This window comes from Osmerus mordax, chromosome 23 (assembly GCF_038355195.1).
Source record: "Osmerus mordax isolate fOsmMor3 chromosome 23, fOsmMor3.pri, whole genome shotgun sequence".
In the NCBI taxonomy this organism is placed as follows: Eukaryota; Metazoa; Chordata; class Actinopteri; order Osmeriformes; family Osmeridae; genus Osmerus; species Osmerus mordax.
The window spans coordinates 4,390,697-4,412,644 of NC_090072.1; the positions used below are offsets into that span (position 1 = coordinate 4,390,697).

General features: G+C 45.2%; 1 protein-coding gene across 2 annotated transcripts in view; it reads right to left on the reverse strand.

Moving 5' to 3' along the window:
* Positions 1-265: 265 nt before the first annotated feature.
* Positions 266-21,948, reverse strand: part of pcdh7b (protocadherin 7b) — a 107,450-nt gene continuing 85,767 nt past the window's right edge. For both annotated transcript variants that reach the window (XM_067261805.1, XM_067261804.1), the window contains exon 3: positions 266-5,015. In XM_067261805.1, the coding sequence (XP_067117906.1) occupies positions 4,537-5,015 (479 nt within the window). In that variant the 3' untranslated portion in view covers positions 266-4,536. The remainder of the gene's footprint in view (positions 5,016-21,948) is intronic.

Below are 21,948 nucleotides of genomic sequence, written 5' to 3' on the forward strand. Positions count from 1 at the left end.
AATGGAGCAGAATGGATCTCTAATTACCTGGCTAGTAATCACCTCATACATCAAGCAGACATACAGTATGGGGAGATAGAACACACACACACACTCACAGTCTTTGACATGGGTGAAGAGAGGAACAATGTTGAACTCGAGAACATAGCTGTCTAGAACACAACCTTTGATCTTTGGAATGACCACTCTCAGTGTGCAAATGACACCACCACACAGCAACCCTCAAGAAACCACTTCAAAGAAGAAACACATGGCACTGCATATAATTTTACCATGTTATATTTTAATTTCTGCAGAGACAAAAATGACAAGCAATTTATTTACAGAAACCTGTACAAAAGCAAATTAAATTATGTAAAATAGTTCATAAATAGAAGTGGACTTGCGTTCAATACATTTTGCCATGTTCAGCTAAGCTGCGTGCATAGTGACTCATAATAAACAATGATAAACTGTTTCCTCAATTCTATATCAACATCCAAGTTGCAGGACAAATGATTTATGGTTAATATTACAAATCTCATCACAGACTGAGAACGCTCATTGACTATGGAAGAGATCTGACTGAAAACACACCCCAGGAATAGTATGGATGGCATACACTGCTATACACTTCCTTTATGACTTCTAACTCAGTTAAGCTGCGCTAGGAAAGTTGATTTAGTCAGTTACACCCCCCTTGTACTTCTGACTATCAGTACCATACCAATAACAATATACATTCAAAAGTGAGCACAAGTACTGAATATGTTGAATAAAACATTTGCCTCTCTTTCTATAAATCACCTTTCTCAAACCTTGCAAACTATTTTTAATTTGTCTCGGTGAACACAGGATTTTAGACAGTCCTGACCACTGCTGCAATGTAGTAAGTCAAAGCAGTAAAACCTGTTGGTCCATGTCTATACTTTGTGTGTAATACATTTGACAGAAATGTGTATTACATAAAGTGTGTCTGTTGGGCCACCCTGAGGTGTGTATTCCGTCAGAATCTCTGCCTTTTGGCTATTTTCATTTCTCCTTTTTAGCATCTCGAAGCTACCTTCCATCAGTGCAGTAAAATGTCTTCAAGCTCTTTCCCCCCCCACTCCCTAGAAGAGCCCTGAAGAGTGTATCACACACAGACATGATCTTCAGTATCTTCAGATGAAGCACATCGACAACATGCTGCAGTTGGATTTGATACCAATAGGATAATCATATCCTACTACATTATATTTGTTACTATTTAAAAGCAGCTACAAACATAGTAATTTGGTTGTACAACCACATTAAACTGGTTATGCACGAGTCGTTATCCCATTGAAACTCTTGAATAGATTCAAGGGGTACTCTTACGCTTACTGGCATTTAACTGGTCTTATAGCAAGATGCTTGAACATCGTTGGACTTTATCATGATACGTTAATCCACAGGATGTATTTCACTTGTACTTCAACTTCATCCAAACTACTTTTTGAAAGCATGTCAGCATAACGTGGTTTTTGCTCCATTCCGAACCAACAATTACCATACCAATAGGTATAAAAAGGCACAATTGCATATTTTGCATTCACTCTTTTTTTTTGTATGTTTGTTGTTATGTTTTAGTTTTTTTTTTTTTTTTTTTTTTTTACAGAAGCACTAAATATACAAAGTGACACCAGAAGAGAAAAAAGTAAAGAAAAAATTACTATGTACTTATTCATGATAATTTCCAAGTTTATGACCATTGCTGGAAATATATACTATATATATATATAAACAGTCCAAATGTAACCAAGAATAGCCTTGCCAATTAAAATTTCCAAATGGTTTCACTGTGTTCCATAAGTTTCTTGTAGCCTACAGTGTACGTATGTTGCTCTATGGTTTCATTTTAGACATTTTGCTCAGTGGAGTGAGTTTGAAAAAAATACAATTATGTTTGTCAAAAAATTATGAATAGATAAAAGCTGATTAAAGAAAAGTGAAGATGGAAAATAATGCTTAATGCTAAATAAAGGTACATTTTATTCGCCTCCAACTGATATCATAAGTCATACTACATGGCCAATGTTTGTTTAGGTATAACAAAAGCAAGCAACAAGATGAACCTCTATGATCACAGGGATACATTTTTTTGTACATTTTCTCAGTAAGTGAAGTAAATTCCCTTTAAACGTGCAATAAAAAGTACATATTTATGTATACAGTTTATAAGCATAGGAGCACTTCTTTCGAACAACAAGTACTTACAGACTACAGATTGGCAGACTGCAAAAAAAAGTAGTCCATTCAAACTGAAGGGTTAGTTAACATACAAAAGGGTTCCATTGCATTGGATATTCTTTATCTGACAGGACATCGTATTTCTTTACTTTTGAATGAAACAACAGCACACAGGGAGTAAGGCGGCGCAAAGTCTCGTACTACTCTATGTGTGTTCATTTTGTGTGTTGTCACGGTCGTAAGCGTCAGTTCCAAATTATATGGATGTTTGTCTACACGCAACATCCTTACACATACACTCAGCCTAAAGTCTCTCTATACTGTACATGTATATGTTGTGTATATGCATTAAAAGCAAACACACTACCAATTTTTTTTTTTTTCTTCTTCTCTGTGGTGTTTCTTTTTCTCTCTCTACGGGGGGGATCATATCTCAAAGCTCGTTGGCGTTTACCTATGCTTTGGTTTTCTAATTATACCAACTTGTTAAGACTTTTTTTCCCAAATAGGTGCTGGCCCGCAGCGCGTGGTAACTGCACATCAGCGTTGTTGTGATTGTTCTCCACTGATTCACACATTCTGGCTCAAAGATGTCTGTGCTGACATGAAATGTAACATTTACTACGGTAGCATGTGCAGTATCCAGAAATAGACGTGCAAAGATTGGTTGGAGTCACCCTCTGTGTTTGTAGGCTTGCCAATGTGGGACGGAGAATAGGCTGTTTGTGTCAATGTTGTGTACAATATGGTATTTATTGCTCAGTCTAGCACACACTCAAACAAATATTGTGATTGACTGTCAAAATCGCCACATCAAAGTTATGCTAGGTCAGATAAGTATTCCTAGGTCCAAATGTACTCACACAGTATTACAATAGAAGTTCCAAATTCTTAGATTTACGATTGTTGTGTTTCCAAACTCAACACTTCCATAACACCAAAACCCTGTTGTGTATGTTGTGTTTTGTGTCGGCATGTGCATTCGTGTGAAACAGAAACCCTGGTCAGCATTTTAGCCCGCGTCCAAAAGGGCACTTTGAGTGTGAAACATGTGCTATAGAAATACACACAACCATTTACACACATATGCAATCTACAAGCAAAGACTGGAACCAGTAATAGAGGTCAAATAATTTGCATTTGTAATTGGGAGGTGGGGTTAACGTCCACTCTCCTAGCATCCAAAGAGAAAGACAAAGAGAGACAGAGAAAGAGAGAGAGAGAGAGAGAGAGAGAGAGAGAGAGAGAGAGAGAGAGAGAGAGAAAGAGAGAGAGAGAGAGACAAAGGGAATGTAAGCTTAAAGCACAGGTCTGGTTTATATGCTTTATATACAATGAGTTTCAATGTTCATGAGAGAAGCAAAGAGAGTATACACAAACTGGTTAATTTGGAATAATGTTGGACCCATGTGATTTTGTCAGAGCCAATCATAAAGGCTCCTCCTCGGGCCCCTTTTGTTGAGCATGTACTTCCTGAATGAGGTGATTTAGACAGTCTCAGTCTCATCCACAGGATAGAGTCTTAAAGCTTCGTCTCAACCCAACTTGACTGGAAATCCATGTTATGGTAGCATTAGCAAGTCTTAAGTTTGGTTGTCTTACAGGTCTCTTTGAATGCGAGGACAAATACTTTCGTCACGAGCAGTTTAGAAACGATCCTTGTGGAGTGTTTAGCATAGAGACCTTGATGAGCTGTGGCACACACGTGTCTATGTGGCACGTGCATCAAGGGAAAAGTGGCCCGCTTCGCTCGCAAAATGTATCACTGTATCAATGTATCGCTCATCACACTGTTCAGTGTGTCAATCAATGTAGTCCGCAGGTATAGATAAAAAAAGAACAAAAAGAAAACACATTAAAAAGAAAAACTGAAATAGGAAAGGTCCTCTTTTGTACAGGACAGTCATTAGGGGGAGTTGGGGATGATTGGGAAGGTAATGCATGCATGTTTATGGAAATGAGTAGCTCATTGTACAGATTGTGGTCACCAGGCAGCAGAAATGTTCCGGACGGCCCGGCTCGCCAGCAGCAGTACCCGATGTCTTGCTCCAAGTCTCTACAGCCCCCGCCTCTTCCTCCTCTTCCTCCTCTTCCTCCTCTGAGTCACAGGTCTGGACCAGAAAAATGAGGTGCTATAAAAAAGGAATTTTGTTTTTATATCCACTTCGCTTTTAGCATGGCGTTGGTTTTCATCCTCCCTAGCTTAGCCAGGGTAGGGAAACGTTTCGTGGAGATTGTTATCATCGTGGCCAGCTACAATAGTTGTTCTGGCTGTTGAGAACTATGTGGGATGTGACCCTGTGGAGGTAAGGAGGGGGAAGGGGGGCTCGTCCACCACGTTCTGGCTCACAGGTAGACCTCCCGGCGGGTTAGCGTTCCGCAGGACGTGGGCTTGTACTCCCCGGTGGGCGCTAGGGGGATCTCCTCGATGGGGTGTCCCACCGCGTCCTCCCCGGCCCCGGGCGCCCCGTAGCTGGGCGAGCCGAAGGCCTCGTAGGAGGAAGAGGAGGAGGCCATCTTCGTGCTGAGCAGGTTGCGGTTGCGGTCGCCCAGCACGCGAGCCGAGGAGGGGTCTACCCCGTTGGCCATGGCCGCCATGGCGAGGCTCTCCGGGTTGCCAGACTGCTCGCCGCTACTACTGCCGCCGCCGCCGACGCTGCCGCTGGCGCTCATGAAGGTGGAAAGCTTTGGTTGTTGGGGGGTGGTCTTAGGCCGCCGTTCGGGCGACGTGCGAACAGGCATCCAGCAGGAGTCGGAGTGGCCGTACTCGTCGCATTCCCGGGTGCACTTGCCCGTCATGGCTACGTCGGGCAAGGGCCGGGTGTCTGGAGGGACGAGAGAGAGAGAGACGAGATGGTGAGCAGAGCTGTTCAGCTTGTCCAAAGTAGGACAATGACATGTAAAGAGTAAGCTGATGAAACATCCTGGCACTTGTTTGTTAGGTGTGGTATGTGCGACATGAAATCGTTTTTTCATGAATTCCTAACATTGCATGCGTCGCCATGTCGGCGTTTTCTTGTTAATGGGGTCATCATCGCATCTAGATGTTAATTGGAAGTCAAAGGAACCTTCATAAAAGGAGTATGGTCACTATGGTAACCAGGTCCACTAACATAACAACATTTAAAAAGTAATAATTCAAAAAGCTTGATTAAACATATTTGCAGGCATGCAAAACACATACCACATGACAAAAAAACTGTAACAACATCAAAACAAACGAACCAAATACAAAATAGAAGAAAACACCGCAGCTTCCATAGCGACACCTTAAACTAAAAGCAGTAGCGTGACTAGTAGTTGAAGAAAATGCATGCTTCAAAATGTGAGAAGGAAGGGGGGGGGGGGGGGGGGGGGGAGGTGTGTGTTCGGGACAAATTATTTTGGTGCTTCCCTTGCACTCGTCTAATGATTTGCACCTATACGTGAACCGCTCTGCATGCGAGTGTGTAGGTGTTTGGCATGTAATGTGCACTTCAACATCGGGAGGACCTGTGTGAGAGAACGCAATAATGAGCTCTACATAAGCCAATATCTTATCTTGTGATGGAATCGCAGTCTTTTCTAAGTAGCTTAATAGCTTTGGGTGGGGTCAGTCACCTAATACCTTCTGAAAGTCCTCTAAGAAAGGTCTTAACCAATTATCCAGGCAGCAGATGACCTGCAATAAACTGCATTTACTGTATTTATCTTTAAAAAGGCGACTTGAATTGCCACACTGAGGAAACAGGTAGGAACACTTAAGAAAATGGCACTAGCGTTAATCAAAATGATGTCTTCTACCGCAGGGGTGAAATCTGTGTGTTGCGTTCAACAACGCTCCCTTGGGATGTTATCACTGTTGTCCGGTCGCATACCGTACAAAAACAGACTCACAAAGAAGCGTTACAAAGCTACAATTTTTCCCCCAAAGCCAAGGAACAACAGGGAACCCCACTAACTTGGTTAGGCTGAAGGTTAATGCGTTCAAAGACAATGTTATAACCATGTTGTTTTGATATGCCATGTTGGATGCATACTCATGACCTGATGCGAAGTATGACAAATAAGCAAGCAGAAGCGGGTGAGTGCAAATCAAGAAAGCATGCTGTCCTTCTCTATGGCAAAGACAGAATTAAGTTCAACCATGGCTTACTTTTAATGCTCTTTTTCTCCTGTAAAAAAAGATAAGAATAGAATCACTGTTTGTGCTTTTGTGGACACTGGCACAGTACTGTGTAAGAAAAAGAAGAAAAAAAAGAAGCTTGCACTGCATTGAATAGTCTGTAAATCAAATGAAAGCACTTTCATCAATATCGATTATGAGGAGTGCAGGAACATGTCTTGTGTAAACGGAAGAATTGAGACCAAAAATGCTCCCGGCCAGGACAGAATCAGAATCAGAATGGGATTTATTCGCCATGAAAGTTTGCACAGACAAGGAATTTGCTTTGGCAGGAAGGTGCATACAATAAACATATAGGGACCTAAAATTTAAATATGTGGACTATCTATACTAAGGGTACATAAACTAGCAGTACTAAGTGGGATTAGAATATAATTAAATATACAATAAAATAAAATATAAGTTGCCGTAAATTACAATATAAAAATACAAAAATACAAATATTACAAAAAATACAAATGTACAAGATACAATTTTGTAATGCAGTGCAAAAAGCAGTGTGTTTTAAGCAGGAAGTCATTAGAGTCAGTGTGGTCCCTTGGCCTTGTTGAAGAGGCCAACAGCGGAAGGGAAGAAACTGTTTTTGTGGCGTGAGGTATTGGTCCTGATGGACCGCAGCCTTCTGCCGGAGGGGAGTGACTGAAACAGGGAGTGTCCAGGGTGGGAGAAGTCGGCCACAATCTTCCTCGCTCGCCTCAGGGTCCTCGAGGTGTGCAGGTCCTCGAGGGTAGGCAGATTGCAGCCAATCACCTTCTCTGCTCTTGTCCTTGGCAGTGGCAGCAGCGTACCAGACGGTGATGGAGGAGGTGAGGATGGACTCAATGATGGCTGAGTAGAAGTGCACCATCATTGTCTTTGGCAGGTTGAACTTCTTCAGCTGCCGAAGGAAGTACATCCTCTGTTGTGCTTTCTTGATGAGGGAGCTGATGTTCAGCTCCCACTTGAGGTCCTGGGAGAGGATAGTGCCCAGGAAGTGGAAGGACCCCACAGTGTTGACTGGGGAGTCACACAGGGTGATGGGGGTGAGTGGGGCTGTGTTCCTCCTGAAGTCCACAACCATCTCCACTGTCTTAAGAGCATTGAGCTCTAAGTTGTTCTGGCTGCACCAGGTCACCAGGTTGGCCGCTTCCCACCTATAATCAGACTCGTCTCCACCAGAGATGAGCCCAATAAGGGTGGTGTCGTCCGCAAACTTCAGGAGTTTGACGGACGGATGACTGGAGGTGCAACTGTTGGTGTACAGGGAGAAGAGCAGAGGAGAAAGGACGCAGCCCTGAGGTGATCCGGTGCTGATGGACCGGGAGTCAGAGACTTGTGTTCCCAGCTTAACGCACTGCTTCCTGTCAGACAGGAAGTCTGTGATCCACCTGCAGGTGGAATCAGGCACGTTCAGCTGGGAGAGCTTGTCCTGAAGCAGGGCGGGGATGATGGTATTGAAGGCAGAGCTGAAGTCCACAAACAGGATCCTGGCATAGGATGCTGGGGAGTCCAGGTGCTGTAGGGTGAAGTGGAAGGCCATGTTAACTGCATCGTCCACAGACCTGCTGGCTCTGTAGGCAAACTGCAGGGGGTCCAGTAGAGGGTCAGTGATGGATTTAAGGTGTGCCAGCACCAGGCGCTCGAAAGACTTCATTACCACAGAGGTCAGGGCGACGGGTCTGTAGTCATTATGTCCTGTTGGCCTTGGCTTTTTGGGCACAGGGATGATGGTGGAGGACTTGAGACAGGCTGGCACATGGCATGTCTCAAGCGAGGTGATAAAGATGTAGGTAAACACCGGAGACAGCTGGTCAGCGCAGTGCTTGAGGGTGGCTGGAGAGACAGAGTCCGGCCCAGCTGCTTTGCGGGGATTCTGCCTCTTGAAAAGTCTGTTAACTTCACCCTCCTGAATGGAGAGAGTCGTCACTGTAGAGGGGGGGAGGTGCGAGGCCTCCTGGGTGGGAAGGGGTAGTTCAGGACTGTCCAATTGTCTTTCAAATCTGCAGTAGAACTCATTCAGGTCGTTGGCCAGGCGGGAGTTGTTAGTGGAGTGGGGGGCTCTCGGCTTGTAGTTGGTAATCTGCCTGAGCCCTCTCCAGACAGAAGCAGAGTCGTTTGCAGAGAATTGGTGTTTTAGTCTCTCTAAATACAGTCGTTTAGCCTCCCTCACCGCCTTGCTAAACCTGTTCTTCGACTCCTTGAAACTGTCTTTGTCCCGACCTCAACCTTCTGAGTTTAGCTGTAAACCAGGGTTTGTGGTTGTTGTAGCTTACCCTGGTGCGTGTTGGTATACAGCAGTCCTCACAGAAGCTGATGTATGATGTCACAGCCTCTGTGAGCTCATCCAGACTATTGGTAGCAGTCGTGAACATGTCCCAGTCAGTGCAGTCCAAGCACGCCCGCAGATCCTCCATAGCTTCACTGGTCCACTGTTTTGATGTCCTCACAGCAGGCTTACAGCGCTTTAGCTTCTGCCTGTATGCAGGAATCAGGTGGACCATGGCGTGGTCAGAGTGACCCAGTGCTGCTCGGGGGACCGCATGGTATGCTTTGCTGATTGTAGAGTAGCAGTGATCCAGGGTTTTTCCTTCTCTGGTAGGGCATTTGATGAATTGTCTATATTTTGGGAGTTCTTGAGTGAGATTGCCTTTGTTAAAGTCGCCTAGCACAATAACCAAGGAATCCGGATTTTCATGCTCCAACTTCAGTATCTGGCTGGCGAGCACACGTTGAGCCTCGTTGACGCTAGCCTGCGGAGGCATGTAGACGCCAACCAGAATGAATGATGCAAACTCTCGTGGCGAGTAAAAAGATCTACAGTTAATAAAAAATGATTCCAGATCAGGAGAACAGTGCTGCAGAATCACTGTCACATCTTCACACCAGCCACTGTTAATATAAAAACAAATACCACCGCCTTTCGTTTTGCCAGAGAGCACAGGTTCACGATCCGCTCTCAGCAGTTTGAAACCTGCTAGCTGTAGCGCAGAGTCTGGGATCAGTTCACTCAGCCATGTCTCCGTAAAGCACAAAACGGAAGATGAAAGAAAGTCTCTGTTTTTCCACACCAGTAGCTGAAGTTCATCCAGTTTGTTGCTCAGTGAACGCACGTTGGAGAGAAATATCCCCGGTAACGCTGTGCGTCCCCCACGCCGACGGAGTCGCACCAGAGCACCGGCTCGTTTGCCTCTCCTACGACGCTTCGCTGCTAGGACAAAGCCGAGGGTGGCTTTGACTATAATTCCCACTAATTCTGCCACTGGAAGCAGAAAAGTGGGAAATAAATCCACAGGAGTTGTAGTCCTGATGTTTAGAAGTACTTCTCTTGTTAGAGAACCCCGGAAATCTTGGCAGAACACTGAATTAACAGACAAAACAAGACAAAAAAGAGCGCACCTAACGAAAAATATAATTGTAAAGAAACAGACAATAGGAGGCAACAGAACAGTGTTGATGATTAGGACGTCCAAGCCAAAGTCAGTTGAATTGTTCCATCTTACTTGATTTGCATTCTTCAAATGCCAATAAACAATTATATCAAATACAGTTAGAGTGCCATTTCAATTTTTTGGTCAGTATATACAGTATACTACATCATTTGTCATTCTAGTAATAGCCCACTTATTCCCTACATCAAATTGTATATTTAATTCCTGGAATTATCAGTCAGTATGCATGCTCTGGATAAGAGCTTCTGCTAAATGACTAAATGTAAATGCATGCAGTTCACATTTATACTCAGCATGTCAGTGTTCTCCAAATCGTTGACGATGCATCTTTAGTGCATGAATGTGCCAAAAGGTCAAATACAATCAACTATCCCAAGCAAAAAGAAAGCCAGAGGTTGGTGTGAAGTCTTGGCATGCTGGAAAGAATGAAATGGTGAATTCAGCTAACAATGTATGAATGAAACAAGACTACACACAACAAACACATCTCTCTGTCTCTCTCTCTCTCTCCTCATGCATGATATGTGGATGGGTAGTAATCCAGGTTGCTTAGATACAGACATCACACATCAGTCTGCCTGCGAGACTAACACCTTTCCATCCAACAGCTCCTGTGATTAACCATCAGAGCCGTTGCCTGACGACCGAGTCTTCAGCTTCCCACCCTGAGCCAATTCCCACAATGCATTCCACTGCTAGAGGCCAACAGCCTCTCCTGGCCTCTGCGCTTGGCCCTTGGCTGCTCATCTGATCGTCCTCTCGCCCTGAACAGACCCCCGGAACGCTCCAAGAGAGAGAATACCCTAACCCTAATCCAGTTACTCTCCCAGGAATCCAGTTCAGGATTGGCCCTGAGTGAGAGGACAAGACCTTGTCAGACCTGGGGGTCTGACAAGGTCTCTCCCTGGAACTGCTGCTCACTTGGGTGCTCAACCCTGCTACTCACAAGAAGGCACAGGCTATGGAAGCTATCTAGGAAAATACGACCATTGGGGAAAAAATGCTCACACCGTACAATTCTACCATTAGCATTTTGACCTTCAAAGGCTGTGGTCAAACGCCAAGGCTATTGGATAAAGACTGGAGACCGCAGAGCATATTTCTTTCATAAAGAAGCTTTGACGTGATATGCATTCGGCCATCTCGGTGCAGCTGCTTCAGAAAAGCACGGCCAATCGTCTGCAGAGGCTTTCCGAACAGGAAGAGGGTACACACTGCGAAAATTGCTAACGCCGGCAGATCAAAGCTACACAGCTTTTTTCTCTATGACCCCCCCCCCCTCTCTTTCTTCTCCTGAATGCTGAAGGCACAGAAGATGTCCTTGGGGAAGTCCAACAACATATCAACATTAAAACCATTTAATACCAACTGTCATTCCTTTCCAAGCAGACAAACAAGGCCACTAAACATAGCTTATAACCAAGAGTTATTAAAACAAGTCATGAGCCAGAGCTAATTTTTACTGTTCAGCTGAAGAAGACTTTATTAAGAAATCCCAAGGATATACGGAACACTATTTTTAGTCTGGGCCTCCCAGTCAAACGGCTGACTAATTGGATTTCTCCATTTAAAGTTAAAAGTTTTTTTTTGCTCCTTTTCTTTTGCATAAAAGGAAAGTGTCTCTGTTGGGCTTCATTTTGTGATAATCACATTGTGTTAGGGAGACATTCTCTTTTTAGAGCAGGGTCGTGGAAGGGTAATTCTCTACTTGGTCAAACTTAGCAAATGAGTTGAGGCCCTTAGCAGTTAAATTATAGCTAGTTGAATTATTTGCTATTATTACCGTTGTTGTGGGGGCTGCTGTGACTTAGCATTGCTAGGACACACAGTAATTCGCTAATCTTGAAAGCACAAAGGAAGCGATAAGGCATTTATGTATGCTGCATCTTCAATGAGAAACGACTGGTCCTTCATATTCACCAGCACCTCATGACTTCCACCCCGACACAAAACAAGTGGGTCATTTCACAGTCTTAAAGCCTTTGCATTACTGTGAAGCTCTGGGTCTCCAAACAAGGGGGTCGGTGGGAGGCTCTCCAACAAGGTTTCCACCCCAGGGCAGAGGGCTCCTTGGCAGGATAAAGAGCCGCCTCGGCCGGGGTGATCCGGAAAACGGGCGCTAATGCCACGGCGCCGCGGGCGGTCCGACCGCTGTCGCGGTGAGGCTTTCAGCCAAGCGGGTCCACTATATCCAGCCTCGGTCCCTTTCAATGGGCTCAAAAGAGCTCCGGAGAATATTTCCATTGTGTTTGTGTGTGATGGGACCCGCCGTCGAGTGGGGAGTGTTGAGGGGAAACAGGAAGAGGAAGCCACTCAGAGCTTTCCATCACAGATAATTACACATGGACAAAAGTCAGTGCTGTCAGCATGATGACCCCACTCCTCTCTCATCGCCCGGCGGAAAAGGGCCACGCTTGTCGCTGTGGGCATGCGTTTATGTGTTTCCATGTGCATGTGTATTTGTCACAGTGTGTTTGCAAAAGCTGGACTAAGAGCACCCGCATATGTGTGTGACGTGTGTATGTGTCTCTGAATGTGTGTGAGTTTGAGTGGCTGTGTGTGTGTGTGTGTGTGTGTCTCAAATCCGGACTGCTGAAAGTGGGCCAGTGGCTGCACTGACTTAGCTGGCTTTACTTTTGCAGGCTGCTTCACTGAATGCCCATATCTGCAGCTCAGGCTAATTCCGAATGCCTTTGCTGCAGAAGCACAATGGCTATTCGATATGGAGGTTTACTGAACCCTCTGTGATGTGTCAGAGTAGGAAGTTGTGAGACGTGTTCTTTGTGTGCGTGTGTGTACGTGCATTTGTGTGTGTCGCATCCGATGTGTTTATTTGCGGGTGGTCTTTGGCGCTGGTGTCGGTTCACTGACATCTATATTGTATGTACAATACAATCCTTTACATACGATACAGTCATTCGTAGCCATATAGTACAACATTCACAACAACTGGCCAGTCTCATCTTCTAGTCCATTTCTGCCCGTATGTGTCCTGTCAGCAGTGACTACACTGTGGCCTTTCCTCCGGTCTTTTCCGCTTGGGAGAGTCCGCCCAAACAGAGTAAATGGAGGCGGAGAGAACGAAGAGAGAGGGAGACAGAGGGCGAGAGATGTTAACAGACACCGCAGCTGGGCGGCCGAGCAGATAGGGGTCAGTGTGGCAGCAGGGTAGAAAGTGAGGAGAGAGAGAGAGAGAGAGAGAGAGAGAGGGGGGGGGGGAGAGACACAGGGAGGGTGAGGTAGAGGGAGGACGGGGGAGAGACACAGGGAGGGTGAGGTAGAGGGAGGATGGGAGAGAGAGATGAAGGGACTAAGCCTGGTTCAACATGGCAGTGGCACAGCCAGGCTTTGTAAGAACAACACACTGTCAATGATACAGAGGCAGCCAGAGGAGAGAGAGACGACGAAGGCTGAGGAACACACACACACACACAAGCAGGCACACAACCTCACATTCAGTCAAGCCCGCATTAGAGATCGAACAAAGTCGGGTTGATTCAGCCACAGTACCATGTGAGCCTCGGGATCCATGTATGCAATTTACCTCGACAACAGCTACCTCGTGCCACAAGGGAGGTCACCCGTCCCTTCTTGCACAAAGCTCAATCCAGCCCCTTCATCACACTCCCTTGATTAACAAGTCACAAAAAACACATTCCCCAAAAATGTCATTAACGCCCGCGAGTCTTCGGGTGTTTCACATGGTTCCAATTCAACCAGTAAATCAACCCTGGGAACAAGGAGAATTGTTTATCCCCTTTCTCCCTCCATCCTTTTTATTGTCACCTGCTGAAGATCGCAACAGAACGAGAGGGGGGGGGGGGGGGGAGTCCTTTGGCTTGGATGCGACCCGAGACGGAGGCGTCAAGACCGAACGGTCGAGACAAGCGTTTTAAACTGTGCTCACTCCTCCGCCTCATCAAAGTGCCCTGTTTGGATGGATCTATTTCACGCGGCGGAGCAATCAGGCCCAGTTGACAGCGTACAGTGCTGTGTGTCATAAGGATTACTTCACGCGCCGAGGGTGGAAAATGAAATATTTATCCTGCAAAACCAGCTGTCAAAAACACTCAAGCCTTTATGAGAAAATGAAGGGAAGAGAAAGAAAAAAAAACTTAAAAGGGAAAGAAAGAGAATGAGACGGATCTTGAGGAGAAAGAGAGAGACAAAAGCGCGAGGGGAAGAGAGAGAAAAAAGAACGAGGACAATGAAGACCACGAGCGCAAGGGGACTGAGGAAAGCGAGGAGAGAGCCATCCTTCACTGTACATTCACTCAGTCTCCTTCCCCTTCATTCTCCCCCCTAATAGGTTCCATTTAATTATGTGAAACTCAGGCTGGTTTTCGCAGACTAATTATGGGCGAGTGATCTCCCTCACAGGCACTGTCTCCCTGCAAGGAACCTGAAGCATCACCACATGCCTGAGAGGCACTCACCATCAAAGACTGCACCAACCACTTCAACTGAATCCCACACATGGTGAGGCCATGACTGACACCGAGATAGAGGGAGAGCAAGAGAGACAGAAACAAAGAAAGAAAGACAGAAAGGAAAGAGAGACAGACAGAGATAGTGTCTGAATTATTAAAAACCATGATGGGGATGAGAGAGAAAGAGATGTAACAATATCCACAGGAAGCCAGGATGGTTGTCTTTCTCAGCTGAGATGTTTGCCACATAAGTAAAAGGGGGGTGAAATTAAAAAAAGAGAGCGGTATCTGGGAAGGAAAATGAAAAGGAAGCCTGCCCTGGAGAGCTCTGACCTTTTCGAGATGAAAGTCGTGGTGTGCTACGCTTGCAACTGAATTAATTGTCAGTGTTTGCCCAAACCACGCTTACCGGCGGCGTTTGTTTTTCGATCGACATCTGTGAAATAAGGACAGCAGGTCCAATGAAATCACCTTGAAATCCATAACCCACACAGTAGCACAGTGCTAGCACTTCACCATGATCCTACAAGGCCAGCTGGATGACATGAAAGATGATAGCTAGCTTCTTGAACCAGTTTGCTTTAGCCACTATCCGACTGCTTAAGCTCCTTTAGCAGAATTGAAGGGGAAGCTATTCAAAATGGCTAGCCAGACTGTGTTAGGTTCTATCTGCTTTCCTGATCTGTTGAGCTGTTTACTTCCCTCGAAATGATGACTAAAGGACAATCCTGAACCCCCACTGTGATCAATGAAGTGAGAACGGAGAGAGAGAGAGATTTGTCACAACGTCCTCTTTGGCTTACTAACACTCACATTGTCCTCTCAAAAACATAGAGACCAAACAATGCATTTCTGTCTCCTAATTGCCATTTGCAGTGGGTCTCAGAGCACTTATTGAAGCCAAAAGCAAAGCTACAGGTACGGAGGGTTCCTCTTTCATTTACAACGTGGCAATACAGTATCTGGAGTAATGAGTGTACGCACTGACTTCTCCAGAGGTGAGTAATTGGAGAGAGATTAAGTAGCATAATTTCATTCTACTGACGATCTCACAGCCAATTACTAAATGCTACTTTCTCTCTCGCTTTCTGTCTCCCGCTCTCTCTCCCTGTCTCTTTTTCTTTCACACACACACACACACACACACACACTCTCTCTCTCTCTCTGGTCTCCCTCTATCTCCCTAATCAGTTGGCAGGGTTAACAGGGTATCCCATAAATACAGCATTGACCCTTTTGGTCAAGCACACCCATTTATCTTGCATTTGCAAGAGAAGCCAGCGCACACATAGAATGTATGGCAAACACAAGTAACACACGTTCATTAGCAGAAATAAGGAGATAACTAATCTAATACTCAAGTGTGTGTGTGTGTGGTGGGGGCGGTGGGAGGGGGCCAATCTATTGCTGCTCTCCGAACAGTGGGACCATGAAGCCAGAAAGACAAGGAAGGAGGGAGAGAGAAAAGCAGGGAAACTGTGACTCATCCAGAGTGCTCATTCGAATGGTTTATCCTCCAGCACAGGAACACTGTACCACAGCTACTCTGGACACACCGCATACCTGGAGGTCCGTCTGGTGCGAGAGCATTCGGTGGCTCGGCAGACCCTTTTCTGTTACCGCACGTTCAAAGCTCACACAGATTGCGAGTGACTTTAAGAAAAATGCATTGTGGGGGACTTTTTCAAAGCCCTGCTTTTCTCCTACGTGGCAGTGCCGTTCCCACCGTAGAACGCTAGCCGTGAGGTTAAGACTCATCCTGGAATGGTGCGCATGCAATGCTGGCTGGAACTGATAAGACGACAACGCTTCCATTTGAGCTCATTTTCACTGAAACAAACACATAGGAAGCCTTCTGACTTAGAAAAGAAATGAAGGAAGAAAAAAAGAAGCAATCCTATGTCTTACAGTGCATGCAGTGTGTGTTTGTCATAGCACAATGCTAAACATTTACAAGAGAAGAGACAGGCACACAGTTGCATTAGATAAACAGACATGTACAGTACAAAGGGATGAGGATGACGAGGGGGCGATGGATGCGTAGAAAATGGTAGGGCTTGAGCTTGTGCGATGCAGTCAGTCGGAGAGGGAAGAGTTAAATCTCAAAAAATGTGTGTGTTTTTCTGTTGTTTATTATTCCTCTATATTCTCGTTCCCCTCCTCTCGCTCTTTCTCTCTCTCTCTCTGACTCTTTCTATCCGGTTCTTTAGAAGAAAGTCTCATTGCCTCTCCTCCACAGTGTGTGCTTATCGCACACTCCCAGGCACGTTCGCACAATAGCCCATTTTACACCATTAAATGCTTATTTATCAAAATACAATTTCAATTAAATCCCCCCCCAAACCTGACCAGTTTGTGCCTTTGCCTCTCTTTACCAGCTTGAATAATAAAACGCACATCTAAATCACAGTGTTTGTACATAAATGGATGTATAGGATAGAGAAGGATAGGAACAAATCTCATCATTGTTTGAACTATTTGCATGGGAGGCAGATTCAGGTAATTCGAAAGACACGTTTCCTTGGATTCTCACTGCTATGTATTCATGCCGTACACTCAGGGGGCTAACCGCAAAGGTGACCAAAGATGTTTCACGTGTAACACGTTTTCTCAGAGATGCTCGCAAAAAACAAGTGTTTAGTAGGTGATATTACACCACTTGGCAAAGGCACCCCTAACAATGGCAACACAAACTACAGAAAATGTTTATTGTTGCATTCTGGTAAGTACAGAATTCCTGAGTGACCTACATGATGAAGCTAAACATTGTTCATGTATATTTCTACTTACAGTGATTTGTTCAAATCTACGGATACATGCTATTTGATAGCAACACAGTTTATGACAAAACAATCAGGAAAAGTCTTGGCTGCAATCCCACAATCCAGTTCTTCAACACAAAGCCACCAACATACCCTATCAGCAGCTAGCCATGTCAGCTATGTCATTTAATAATATTAATATTATTATTGCGATTATTTAAAATACAATGTTATAACAATTATGGTGGCACCGGGTCACACCATCCATCCACGCCTCCATGCCACTCTACAACTTCCTCCTACCAACCCCTTTCCACCCCAGGTGAAAATGTTTAGATCCACCCACCTAACTAGCTCCTAGCGGCTAGCTTAAGTACCAAGCACGCCACCTGGTCTACAGTAGCCACGAATAAAGCAAAGCGTTTATAGCCACTAGCTAGCCTGGCACTGGTTTCAAGAAAGACTCTGCACAGTGAATCACAGCTTGATGCAAGGCCAGTCAAGACGTTCTGAAGGGGTAATTATGTTGACCCCAGGGAAGGTGCTTTTAGGTGAGTGGGCTTTGAGGAAAGGATCAGTAACCATGCAGGTGAGAATTTCTGCACTCAGTGCTTTCAAGGTTTCTGAGGTGTTTTACAGAGGAGGCAATCTCCTATCTCCCCTAACCGACCCAATTAGATTCCTTTGAGGGCATTGTGAGGTTGTGATTTGCCGAAATTGAGTATATAGGCCCTATGACAATTTTTTTTTTGACTCAACTGATTATGGAACAGACACTTTTCCTTCCTAACATAAATGTATTTTCAAATTCTTTACAATTTTCAATGTCAGAAAATAGTTTGCTTTATTTTCTATAGCGAATGGTCAACTTGGCAGCCCATTGATACGCTAGGTATGTTACTAATAATTATAAAATGTACTCTGTACCCACAGTAAACTTTGAGATAATTGTATAAAATATGAACAAATCGTTAAATCCCTGTAATTCATTCACCATCTGTGTTGACTCCCACAAAGGGACATATTAGTGGGCTTGAATACAAACCTACTTAGAGTTACAAAGGCATCTTACCTCATATCTAGGTCTGAAATAGTAACAGCACAATTTATTTTGATTTAACTTGCAAAACACTTTTGACTGATTAAAATATTTGATGAATCAAAATGCAATGTTCCCATGATGCCAATGGATGGAATCCAACAGAAATCAGGCAATAGAAGTAGATGGGAAACTAGCCTACAGTGAATTGGTTGAGAAAGGCCTCTTCAACACTATCAACACTCTTCCTGTCATATTGATAACCGCAACCAATCCTTAGCATCACAATCATCATTATCACCATACTGTAGATCCAATGTCTAAGTCTGCCATTGATATTCTGTGGTTTAATTTTTTGGACATGGTAGTAGTCGTAACCGTATAAATGCTCAGAATGTCACTTTACAATATAGTAGGTTAGCCGGACACGGACAGATCGTGACAGTTACACCCCACTGCCCCCCACCCTAAGACATACACAGCAGTGATAGACATACTGTAGCTGAGCCTGATGCAGACTTTTCTTCACCCTCAAGGGAGCTGCTTGTCTTTTCTTAACCCCCTCTTTGCCAAGCCAGGGCCTTGGAGGAAGCACAGATTGTTGTGGGTGTGACAGCTTGGTTTACCTAAAGTCTAACTCCTGGGTTCAGTGTTGTGACAAGTCTCATCGGTCCTGCCACCCACGATCAATACTCTCCTTATTCCACAAGAGTAGCTAGAGATAGATGCAGCCACAACAAACCATGCCCGAGGTGTGTGTGTGTGTGCGTGTGTACGTGTTTGATTGTGTTTTGGATGTGTGTGAGCCTGTGTGTTTTCTCTTATCGTTTTGCATGTCGGAATGAGAGAGAGAGGATGAAAGCAATCTCGTTTGCACGTTTCCTGATAGCCATCCTCACTTCAACTCTGCATAGCAAAAGTCGTCAGTGACAATGGTCTACCGCTCCACAACCAAATAGGATTTCCTCACATACACACCCGTTCCTTCCAGGCTCTGCATACAATATTCACCACTTATCCTCCATTTGAAGCCAGGTTCAGCTAGCTGAGGAGTAGAGGAGGGTCTGCGTCTCACTTTCCAAATCTCTCTCAACCGAACCCACCCTCACCCCCTCCTCAAACATCGTGGACCGAGACCTTTTTTCGAAACAGGCCAGTTTAGAAATAGACATATACGCGGCCCCACCAGCTAAGGCACGGTGCATTATTTAAAGCACCGGGGGCTGAATTTGTCATTCTCGCAGGCTCATCAGAGGAGAACATTCTTTATTAAATGCACTCTGACTGGGGGTTTAGGCTGCCTGTCTGACGGATCAAAGGAGCAGCATCTTCAGTCTCCAGGCTTCCTCTCTGATTCCAACCGACAAAATGAGTCAATTAAATCCAATGGCTCCCCCACCAAAATAAAGAGAGGAGTTAGAAAAAGAGCCCCCTAATGGAGGTCTTAGCTGTCAGGGTGTTGAGAGGATTGTGGGAGCAAGAAACACCCTGGGATTTTAAGGAGAGGTGTGGTGAATTGAAATGTAGCCACTGCCAATGTTCGTTACTGGGCCATGTCCGGTAATCATGCTTTAGTATCCTTAGTATCCGCTGTACTTAGATCCCTTCCACAGATTTGGAAAAGACTGGATTGTCCACTTATTTTGATAACATCCTTGTTTATACTTATCCTAGATTGTTACAGTTTAGGGATTATCAAAAACCTCACTCGGTGACACTGTTTTGTCTAGTGTTGATAAGGTTGGTCATTTTTGTATCGTTCTTGGCAGATCGTCACCGACACGTTGCAGACATGCAATCAGATTATTAATGCACTCTGCGTCACTCATCTAATATGTGTCTGGCTGATACTATACAAATACACAATTATACTTCTCTCTTCTGCTTTGATGTTCTCAGGAAACGTACATCGTTAGTCAATATACTTGACAGACGTGTTTTTCCCCATCTCTGAATTTCACACCTACCTTACTTCTTTTTAAAGCTCTCAACTGATTTTTCTCTCTCTCTCTCTCTCTCTCTCTCTCTCTCTCTCTCTCTCTCTCTCTCTCTCTCTCTCTCTCTCTCTCTCTCTCTCTCTCTGACTCCCCCCCCCACAGCACCTCCTCGACGCAAACACTGGTGGGCTTCGGAAAATACATATTTTTCGCCAATTGATCCAGACGGACTGATGGGTCTTTCGCGGGCGTCGGAATTCAAACTGTTTTTGTCCCATGGATGTCTTTAAATATCAATCACCGGGGAGCGGGGAGCGGCCCTGACTGCAGATCAGGCTCCTGGCGTCAAAGGCCAAACTCATTTTCAGAAAGAGCGAGGACAGAGGGGGGGAGGGGGGGGGGGTGTGGAACCTGACATATGCCATACACAACGATGACAAAGTGTTCTGTATTCTGTTGTGGCGGTCGCTTGGTGTCAGACGTCTACCTTCCCCTGACTGACTCGACAGGAGGCAGGGAGAGAGGGAGGGAGAAGGCCTCGAGTAGAGTCATTCGTGCCCCCGGGTGTAAGTAATGGTGCGGAAAGGGGTGGGGGGTGGTGGGGCGGGGGGGGGGGGGGGGGGGGGCACTGGCTGTAAGGCCCTGTGTATGGGGGAAGAGGAGCAATGCGAAGGCTTCAGCCCTCCACCTGGGTTCAATATTCAGCGCCTACAGGATTTTTTCTTCTCCCTGCGTCAAATTTTCTTGCATCAGGCAGTCCCGACGGCCCGTCAGCTGGTGCACGACATGTGATGATGAATTTGTCAAGTACTTCTCTCTCTCTTTCGGTCTATGTGCTGCTTTCTCACGCGCAGACATCGCACCAGATGCCCTACATGTAATATCCAGCAGACTCACGTGGAATGGAGGGCCTGTTTTGGGGATTACGGTGTGTGGGGGGGACGGGGGGGACAAACTGGTTATTGTAGCCAGGTCGGTACAGAGAAATGAGAAGTCTCACTGTGTTGTTGTCCTGAGGAACCCCCCCGTGACACTTGTCACAATCACACAAGCATACTCCACACACACACGTCAACATAAAGTACACACCCAGACACATACCCCAGCAGAGCGCTATGTTGAGAGACAAAACAGTGACAGACACTCACACCGGTGACAACACCAACGACAGGCGACGCATACACTCGCACGCACGCGCGAACGCCGGGCCCTCGTGACTCAACATTCATGTTCGTGTTCATATTCCGCTGCAACTACGTGAAAGCGACACGCGTCGTTTTCACAGAAATGAGGCGTCCCTGCTAAACCTACTTTCTCCCCATCGCTCTGTTCAAGGTTGTATGTAAATCTGTTTCTTCACAGGGAACTGCCTCACAAAAGGCAGTGGCATCGTCAGCCACGTCAACACCATAAATAATAGCAGAGGCAGTTGATGAATGCAGAATCCCTGCCACTTCCTGGGGCTGAGCCAATGGCGGTCCAGGAAGAGAGGCGCGAAGCAGGAAGTCTCAATTCAACAGGGAAGGGGGGGGGGTTGGTAATAAAGATGCACAACAACTGAATGTGCACATACTATACAAGTACACACACACAAACACACAAATACACACACATCCATCCTCATTATCACTCTAACATTGCCTTACTCTCATAATATGAAGTTGACATGGACTGGGGTTGTTCAAGGAGCCCTCTGGACTATAGTACCCTCTATGGTAAGGGGGGTGAACTGCAAGGATTCAGGGCATGAAAATTAGAATGGCTTTTGTGCTTTAAACTAAGTGAAAAAAAATGAGGGGTTTAAGAAATCCAATGTGCTCAGTGCTCAAAGACTCATCTCCAGATATTCCCTCAATCCAGTCCTAAAACTTGACTTAATAACAATATAAAATAAGTCCCAGGAATAAACTACTCGTAAGACACAATATATGGGTATTCCCGTTGAATACTTATCACTTTTCACAAGAAAAATGAAAAGAAAAAAGGATATAAAAAAG